The sequence below is a fragment of the Pararge aegeria genome, chromosome 9 (assembly GCF_905163445.1).
Source record: "Pararge aegeria chromosome 9, ilParAegt1.1, whole genome shotgun sequence".
Taxonomy (NCBI): Eukaryota; Metazoa; Arthropoda; class Insecta; order Lepidoptera; family Nymphalidae; genus Pararge; species Pararge aegeria.
In genome coordinates, this window is record NC_053188.1 from 7,582,948 (window position 1) to 7,592,543 (window position 9,596).

Below are 9,596 nucleotides of genomic sequence, written 5' to 3' on the forward strand. Positions count from 1 at the left end.
AGTAATAAGATTTAATAAAAATATAGTGTTTCTATCCTCATTGGAATAAACTATATAAATAAAATGACTATCTTGAACGATATACCCTAACACCTCAGCGTTGAGCATCAACATGTATGTCGTATTTTACAAGACACTTGATACGATATACCATCCATATTAGTTACTGTGCTTTTCCTCATATACCGGACCTCCATTTCACTACAGAAAAAAAAAGACTAGACGTTTTGACAGTTGATTTGATTGTTCAAAGTACATATTTACTAGTCTGTGGTTTCAAGGATAATCATCTGATCGGATTTTTAAACAATAATTTGTTTTGTGTGTTTGTTCAGTTGTACTTGGTGCATATATTCATTATGTTCGGTTTCTCCTCATTATCTGTTAACAACTATTATATGCTCAAGGCCAAATTTAAGTAACTATCGTTACCATTTCATCATATTAACCATTATGTATTGTAGCAGAGAAATTGGCATCCAATTTTACACTATTTGTATTTCACACAGAACGAGTAAACATGTCTGTACTGAGCAGCGTAATCGACAATCAACGTATGCAAAATATAAGAAATGAATTCGGAAGACTAGGCGGTGAGCAGTTCAAAGTTATACTTTTAACCCAGTTAAATCCACATAATTTAAAAAACTAAAACTAAAACTGGGAGAAATGCTTGTCAAGAATGAAATAAATGTTTTATGGATGTTTCAAACAACATTCTTTAGGGTATACACTGAATATTATCGCATTTTCTTAAAATCTTTATTTCATAATATTACTAAAGTGTACATGTATGGTTGCGAAATCATTATTTTGCTAGTTGCCATACAAATGGCGAACTACAGCCATTCAGCAAAAACCTTAACAAACATATCCTGCCCAGTGGGGTGCATATAGGGTATCCACTAAGTGGGCAGATTCTATAAGACGGAAAAATCTCCAGTATGAGTTATAAAAACTTAAGGTTAGGCTTTTTATAACTCTTATAATGCCTACCCTTAAATTTTTATAACAACTATTGAGGATTTTTCCATTTATATCATCTACAGGCGTAGTTCATAACCTGTGCATACAATGTGTGCACGCCACTGATCCTGCCTCTTAAAGATCAATTTTATAGATATGTTTAACACATTAAATGTATTATGAGAAAAAGATATGTACCAGTTACCAAAATTCAAATAAGTAAGTTTTTAACAATTGCAAAATGTTGCAGATAAATGCTACTTAGAAAATGCGGGATCAGCATTATACCCAGAGGCACTCTTAACAAAAGTGAATGATGATCTTTTAAGAAATGTCTACTTAAACCCACATTCAGACAAATATACAAAGGATTGTATAGAACAAATAAGATGTACTGTATTGAACTATTTCAATACGGATCAATCTTCTTACAGTTTGATATTTACATCTGGCACAACACAGTCACTAAAACTAATAGTCGAGTCATTCCAATTTCACAGTGATGATGATGAAAACGGCTCATTTATTTATCTTAGAGACAATCACACTTCTGTAATTGGCTTGCGTGAATTAGCAGAAGCAAAGAATGCAGATATCATCCATATATCACATGACAACTTTCTGAATACTCTGAAGACCTATAAAAAAATAGAATATTCTGAAAAAATAACTAACAAAAGTAACACTTTGTTAGCATATCCAGCACAGAGCAATTTCAATGGTTACAAGTATCCAATTGATTGTGTGCAAAAATTAAAAGATGGCTGCCTCAATAGTTACTTGAAGAAACAACTATGTGGAGTAAACTGTAATTGGTATATTTTGTTAGATGCTGCTACGTTTGTGGCTACAAGTAAACTTGATTTGTCTTCTAGCCAACCTGATTTTGTATGTCTATCATTTTACAAAGTATTTGGCTTCCCATCTGGTTTGGGTGCTTTGTTGGTAAAGAATACTAGTGCAAATGTCCTTAAGCAGAAGAAATACTTCGGTGGCGGAACAGTAGATATTGTTCTTAGCAGTGAAGACTTTCATATCAAACGGCATACTCTTCATGAAAGGTAAAGGTGTTTTAAACATTGGCAGAGAAGCTTTGCAAGGTATTTAAAATGTTTAACAATGCTGCTAATTATACCAGCTTAATTTGTTTAAAGAATTTAATGACCTTTTAAGTAGATTCAAAGGAAAGTATACTTTATTTTGTATAGAATACAAACTATAACAAAATAGTTGGCTATACAAAATAATACTTGTTATAATAGAATGTACATAAAACTAACTGATTAAATTGGGATTTTCTTAATTTGAATAATTCTTCTAAAATATTTATTTGAATTCAGAACTATGACATACAAGGATCAATTAAATTTTCATTGTTCTTTTTCTCTATTCCAGGTTTGAAGATGGAACACTACCATTTTTATCTATTATTGCTCTTAAACATTGCCTCAGTGTTATGTCATGTTTAATTCCCAAAGTTATAAACAATGACATAATGGATACAATATCACACCATACTTATTATTTAGCTAAAGATTTGTACTTGCAACTTAGTGAGCTTGTACATTCAAATGGTACCAAGGCAGTTGTTTTGTATATGGACTCTGACTTTACTGATATAAAGGAACAAGGAGCTATTGTTACTTTTAATCTAATAAGGGAAGATGGATCCTATATAGGGTATGCAGAGGTAAGTCAACTTTTAAAACTTACTTTTTGTTGCTTTATTTTCTTAATGTATGTAAAACTCTATTACAGTAATAAGTATACTATGTGTGTATTATCTGTCTGGGAACAATTATTAATTTTTTTTTATTTCTATATTTTTACCAAAACGCCAAGGCAAGGTTTCATTTTAATGAAACTGTATTCCATACATATATCTGTTTATACCCAGCCTTGGAGTAAATATCAATTTAAAATAAATAACTAACATTGATTTCCGTAGTTTCAGCACATGGCAGACCTATTTAATATTAGCCTAAGAACAGGATGCTTTTGCAATTCGGGTTCCTGTCAAAGACATTTAAATGTCACAAATAAAGAAATGAAGAACATGCACAAAGCTGGTCATAAGTGCGGAGATGAGATTGACATTGTAAATGGTAGACCTACAGGAGCTGTGAGAGTCTCATTTGGGTTTCATAATACTTTCAATGATGTAGATAAATTAGTTTCAATGATAACACGATGTTTTGTGCGCCAACAATACCTAAAACCAAACAGAAATTTGGTAAATTATAATAATAACAACATAGAAATACCCAAAACGAATACAATAACGTTTAAAGAAGAAATATTATCTGTTTTGAATGAAAAGAATTTCAAAAACCATATTCCAGAAATATTAAATACAGCCTCCAAAGCAACTTTGTCTGAAATAGCAATATTTCCAATAAAATCTTGCGGCGCTTTTAAAATAAAATCAGGATGGAAAATAGGTGCAAAAGGATTCGAGTATGATCGGGAGTGGATGATAATTAAGGAGAATGGTGTCTGCCTCACGCAAAAGCAAAATACACTTATGTGTATGATAAGTCCAGTCGTTGATTTTACAAACCGATGTCTGACATTGAATTTTAAAGGTACGCAATAATATTAATAGCACGACGAATTTTTGCACCTGTAGCATTTTTAGGCTTCTGTACGCCAAGAGACATCCGTTTTGCCCTTCGTGTACGGGTACAGTGGAGCTTGTATCACTAAGACTCCACAGTACATACATAATTGAAATTTTCACACATGATGTATTTCTGTTGCCGTACAAATACTAAAAAAAGGCATAAAAAAATATTTGAGGGGACTCCCACTGTTGTATGGGAGTCCCCTCAAATATTCACAGATAATCACAGATAATTTAATTTCAGTAAATATAAAAAAAAAAACCCCATACAATGGGGCCATACAACAACTGTTGTTGATGATGTTTTTTTTTTGCCATTGTTATAGATAACGGGACGGACCCCTTCATGCGCGTTACCGACTTGCACTTGACTGTTTATGTTATTAACTCTTCAATTATGTTTTTCAGGCTCTGTAATCTCAATACCCTTAGATATTTCACATGATGATAAAGAAAGATCGACTGCTCCTTTTTGCCAAAGTAAAGTGTGCATGGATGTTGTGAAAGGTTACGACTGCGGGGACACAGTGGCCGATTGGATATCAAATTGCCTAGGTATCTCGTATTTAAGACTGATAAGGCAAGCGAGTGATGATAACAGAATCCAGAAGAAGAACAACAGCGGAGAGCACAACATGCTTTCTTTAAGCAATCAAGCTCAATACCTTCTAATAAACAAAGCAACAGTACAATGGTTGAAAAATAAAATAAGAGATTTGACATTTACGGACGATTTGGATTCTTTGACCGACAGGTTTAGAGGAAATTTAGTAATTGATACAGCACATGAGCTAATAGAAAGGGAATGGCAGACAGTGACTATTGGAAAACATCAATTCAAGGTAATATCCTAGCCATTATTGTCGTAACTAAATTAAATCTAAATAAACGGAAGTCCCGGGTTTGATCAACGGTACGGACAATTTTTAACTTGAAACTTCTAAATTTTATTTGGCTTGTCTGTCGGGAGGCTTTGGTCGTAATTAGTAACCACTCCGCCAAGCGTTTTTAGCGTTCTACCAACTTAGCCGGCATTATCATTTAAAATAGAATAGAATAGAATAGAAAAACTTTATTGCAACACAACAAAAAAAAGGAAAATACAAGGAAAACAGTAATAGGACTTAGTGCTAGGGTGCAAAAACTACACAACCACACAAAAAAAAAATTGTTTGTAAAGATATTTAAATTTAAACACAATATTAATATTTTTGTTTGCACCCAATAGGCACCAAAATTACTTTTACCAATAGAAAGTTAAATTATCAGGAAGTAACATAGTCTATATATTACTTTAAGAAAAATTAAAGTGCCTTAAGAAAATTGCAATAATGGAATCCAAAGCAAAATGTTGGCAATAATATTAATCAATTGGCGCGCTGAGGAAAAACTGATGCATCAAAATTATCCAGTAGCTATTGCCCGCGACATCATGCACGTTTTTTTTTTCTTTTTTTTTAAAATCCCATGTGAAACGTCAGTGTTTCCGCGATGACAGTTATCCGTTAGTATAAAAGATTATTCCAGTATTAAATTAAAAATTTATTTATTTCAAGTAGGCCTACTTTATAACTTCAAGTACCTACATACCTATGTATGTTTGTAGTGTCTCTACCACTGGATTGGAAAGAAGAATCCTTTAAGAAACTGCAGTTGCTCTTTATCATAATCCTGTTTCTTTTGGGACTTGGGAGCGTATTGTATAATTTAACATTTAACCTCGTGGCCAATGTGACATTAGGTTACAATAATATTATAGCTAGTACACATAACTCGCTAGTGATATATAGATTAAACATATGTCTTATAAGATCACTTTTATGGATTTTCAGGTCGAGGGTCCATGTTCGCGATGTCAGATGGTATGCATAGACCAAAAAACGGGAGAGAAAACCGTAGAACCATTGAGAACTATTTCCGCGGAGTTTGGCGGTAAAATGCGATTCGGAATATACTTGAGTTACCTGGGCCCTGTAAATGGATGCAAGGATTTGGTTTTGAATACAAACTCGCAAGTAACACCGTATTTAAGCGATGATAATATCAGCAGATAAAGGACGGCATCCATTTTGATACAAACGTTAAAGTGCTGGCCAGTAACAATTTGCTTTATTTCATTAGAACTTGTCTTCCTAAACATTTCTTTTTCCGTCGCGGTAGGACTGTTGACTTTGGTTTTATTTGAGTTATATTCTGTATTTTTTCTACCATGACATGTTTGTACTTTTTTGACTAAATAATTTATACAAAAATTTGTTGAAAATGCCTATATTATATATCCGCCATTCCCTTATAAGTCGCCGGAATAAGCTCATCTTCAGTGACATCAAATTTAATAATACCATTGTATTCTTGGCCGGCACTTAATTTGTATGTTTGAATCCTATCATTGTATAAAACATTTTCGTAATTAATAATGGCTGTATACATTTTTTACTGTAAGTAATGTTTATGTTTAAGTCTAAAAAAGTATTTGTTTATTTGCTTTTAAGTTTTTCCATATTTATTTACAGCTTAATTACTCTACACCCACAATACTGAATTATAGTACTAAAATGTGAGCTATCATTTGGCAAAGTGATCTATATTCAAAATTCATTTTCATTGGACCTAATATAGGAACTTTTGAAGCCACAAAGGTGCCCACAGAAAGCTGGTTAGAAAATGAAATTTTCTAACATCATTTTACATAACAATCATTCTTGTATCTTATGTGAAATAAAAGCGAGGGGCTACCTTGTCATTACAAAATTATCTCTTTTATAGTAATCTTTATGTTGGAAGTGTTAGACGCGTGGACGGCACGTGGCCAACGCGTTGTCCAATCGTATACTATTAGTGCAAAAATATTGAAAAGTTTGTGTAGCACTGAACGTAAGGGTATATTCATGTCAGTTGTGAGAAGGCTATGTTATATCAGTATGTAAAGAAATTCCCCTTGCGAAAGTACATATGGCTTATAACAAAATTCTTATAAAAAAAGGTAGAGGTAATGAAAACAAAAAATAGTTACTTACATCATTACACAAGGTAAGACTGAAATACTGCATTTTTGTTTGATACTATAACATTGACAGTATGTTAAGATTGCATGTTGGACATTACCTCAAAACATAATTGATTGTAGAGTAATAGTTCAAATACAAATACCATGTTCTGTGTGTCCTATTCTCATTATTGTTTTGTGTGCAACTAAAACCATTTTAGCAATCAAATATGTATTGGTAATAGGTGTCTAAACATTCAACTAAATTTTAAGATACAAAGAGAAACTATATTTGTGCACTGTTATTAATTCTTTATATTTTTAAGGTAAATGGTGTTGTGATATTTTATTAAATGTTATGATATACTGCAGTTCACTGGTTGTTGTCCTTTTATCTCCCTTGGTTCTGCACCATTTGACACTTGATGTATTACATCTGCTACCTCCTCATAATCAGGTAGTGCCATTGTTTGTAGTTTAGAATATATAAGTTTGTCATTCACCACCACTTCAAATGAACCTAAAGATGATATTTACAAGTTAAAACATACATTTCGTTCAACTAAATCATAGTAGTTTGTAATACTAAATATACTAAATATTATAAATAGTAAAGCTCAACCAATGATCCCTTCCCATTGTGTGAGATAACCTGTGCCTTGTTGATAATGGGCTGATATGATATCCTGGAAACTCCCGATAATAGTATAACTTCAATAAAACAGAAGAGGAGTTATTTTTATAATAAATTTTCTATTCAGGTGACACTTCGACTTTAGAGTAATTGTAAAGTGCATTTGCTTCAATATGGTCACCTTTGTGCTGTGCCGTCCTTGATCCTTTATACTTCATTATAACCCACAATTCAAGTAATTAAAAATAGTATCTATTTACTTTTGTTTATCTACTCTTATTTTTCTTAAAATTTTACTCTAATTTGTCTTCATTATTTATATTCGTATTTATTATAATACCATAAGAATAAAATAGAGAAACAATTTATTCAGCAAACAAGTACTGACATAAAAAGCAAAATTTACAAAAAATAAAGGCATAAATGTAAAATGCCACATCCTCCTTGCCGGTGTACCGGCGTACATTACAGCACAGATTTCTGCCTGAAAGGATTTACGCAAATGAGTATCTAAATAAATTTTCTGCTTTGCACTACATATTATGCTTTGCAATACATATTAAACGATTTAAAACTACCAATCTATCCTTTGAAAGTTTAGTCTTACAATATTACGCAATTTATTTTTATATAGAATAATTGGCAAAGGAGTCCTAGCTGTATATTATTTAGGTACTTACCTTGACGACCTTTATTGCAAGTAATCGTTGCTTCGGGACTACTATTTTTTATTGTTTTAGCTAGATTTAAACAATGACCTCCGTAATCACATACTTTGCTGAAAATAAAAATGAAACTAATATCAACTGAAACTAAAAAAGTTGTTTTCATGCACTGGCCACTGAGTTAGTGACATTACCAATATTCGATATCGACTTTAGGATTATGATGTAACTCTTCGCCAGACATCGGTAAATAATATTGGTAATACTAAATTAACTGTTTAACTCCAACGAGTTAGTAAATTGTACTAAACTTGATAAGACATCAAGTCAAACAAAAGAATATTTCCTTCAATCCGCAGCTGTCCATGGGCATGAAACAAAATATATGACAATGTCAGTCTACAGCTGATTATTTATTTACTGTATGGAGGGTAGAGGTAAGGAGAGTCATCTGTGTATATGAAAAAGTGTCGTCAAAATGTATTAAATTAGGATGGCGCCACATTTGCATCAGGGTAACTCTTAAAAGAAGCGCCAAATATAAATATTGTTAGAGTAGGCTTGAAAAATAAACAAGGAAGTATGGAGATACAAGAAAGTAAGGTTATATATATATTTAACACAATATTTTGTACAACGTAAGTTGTTGAAATTCTCAATAATTAACTACTTTAGTCGATAATGACATTAAATTTTTTAACTCGGCATACTTCAATTCATCTACGATTGCTACATTCATACCATACCCTGTGCATCCACCAGCGCCATTGTGGAGGATTTTTGAACTGTTATTTAGCGCATACACTGGACACTTTTTCAACTTTTCTCCCATATAAGATGACTCTCCTTACCTCTACCCTCCATAATTTACTGGTCTGTGCAGTTGCTGATGAGCTGATGCACAGATTAAAGCTGAGGACTGATTAGGGTACTAATCATTAATCTGGGTTTTGGCGTTCTGGGGCTTCTTGTTTCAAGTTTACAAGACAAAAGCTACTGAATAGATATATAGCTACTGAATCGATCAAGTGAATCAATATTTCTAGGTTCAATCAAGAATAGGTTTTTTCGGCATAAAAACAATGAATAAATAATAAAGACTAAAAAGCAACGTTTTTAAATAAGGTTTAATTCAATTTTACATAGGTTGCCACAACAAGTAGAGTAGAGAGTGGTAGAGTCACTACACACGGACAGACTTGACTTTTCAAAAGTGCTTGTATTAGGCTTACTTAAAATTAAAAGAGATTAAGAGAATTAAGATATGAGAAAGCGTAGGCAGAGAAGTTTTACGTTAACGTAAAAGTTAACATAAAAGTTTACTTCTCTGTCTACGTGAGAAAGATACAAAATTATGTTTTCATTAAACATGTGACGTCATAATTTTGAATTTCGGCGTTTGATCGGTAGATTTTGCAGTGTTATTTATTGAAAATAAATAACCACCAATCTCACATAGAATATATTTAAAAAAAATGTATATATATTATTAGATAAATACAATATTTTAGACTTTTTTTGGTGATGATAATTACTATTATAACATGTAGTCGATTATTTTACATGTATTATCAATAATTTTCGCGCACGTCTGTAAAGCTCACCGTCGTCGCTATGGTGTTTTACCAACATCTTTATCAAAAATCATTATATTTCAGCTGATTTGAAGAAAATTTGTTATTCAACCTAAACAATACCGATTTAATGAAAAAAATTGATATA

The 9,596-nt window shown here is 32.1% G+C and overlaps 2 protein-coding genes across 4 annotated transcripts; one reads left to right on the forward strand and one right to left on the reverse strand.

Annotated features, from left to right (window-relative positions):
• Positions 1 to 288: 288 nt before the first annotated feature.
• Positions 289 to 6,048, forward strand: LOC120626217 (molybdenum cofactor sulfurase). Of its 2 annotated transcripts, XM_039893619.1 has the most exons (7): positions 289 to 418; positions 510 to 593; positions 1,217 to 2,027; positions 2,362 to 2,656; positions 2,915 to 3,551; positions 3,998 to 4,431; positions 5,422 to 6,048. In XM_039893619.1, exons 2-7 carry the CDS (start codon positions 521 to 523, stop codon positions 5,641 to 5,643), a joined length of 2,472 nt encoding a protein of 823 aa, XP_039749553.1. In that variant the 5' UTR covers positions 289 to 418; positions 510 to 520; the 3' UTR covers positions 5,644 to 6,048. The 2 variants fall into 2 exon arrangements, with proteins under 2 accessions (XP_039749553.1, XP_039749552.1); XM_039893618.1 differs by having other exon boundaries at positions 289 to 593.
• Positions 3,045 to 8,251, reverse strand: LOC120626218 (migration and invasion enhancer 1). Of its 2 annotated transcripts, XR_005658846.1 has the most exons (4): positions 8,069 to 8,251; positions 7,890 to 7,987; positions 6,607 to 7,095; positions 3,045 to 3,178 (listed from the first exon to the last, which is right to left on the reverse strand). XR_005658846.1 is itself a non-coding variant. In XM_039893621.1 (3 exons), exons 1-3 carry the CDS (start codon positions 8,116 to 8,118, stop codon positions 6,932 to 6,934), a joined length of 312 nt encoding a protein of 103 aa, XP_039749555.1. In that variant the 5' UTR covers positions 8,119 to 8,251; the 3' UTR covers positions 5,661 to 6,931. The 2 variants fall into 2 exon arrangements, 1 of the variants encoding a protein (XP_039749555.1); XM_039893621.1 differs by lacking the exon at positions 3,045 to 3,178 and having other exon boundaries at positions 5,661 to 7,095.
• Between the last annotated feature and the right edge of the window lie 1,345 nt (positions 8,252 to 9,596).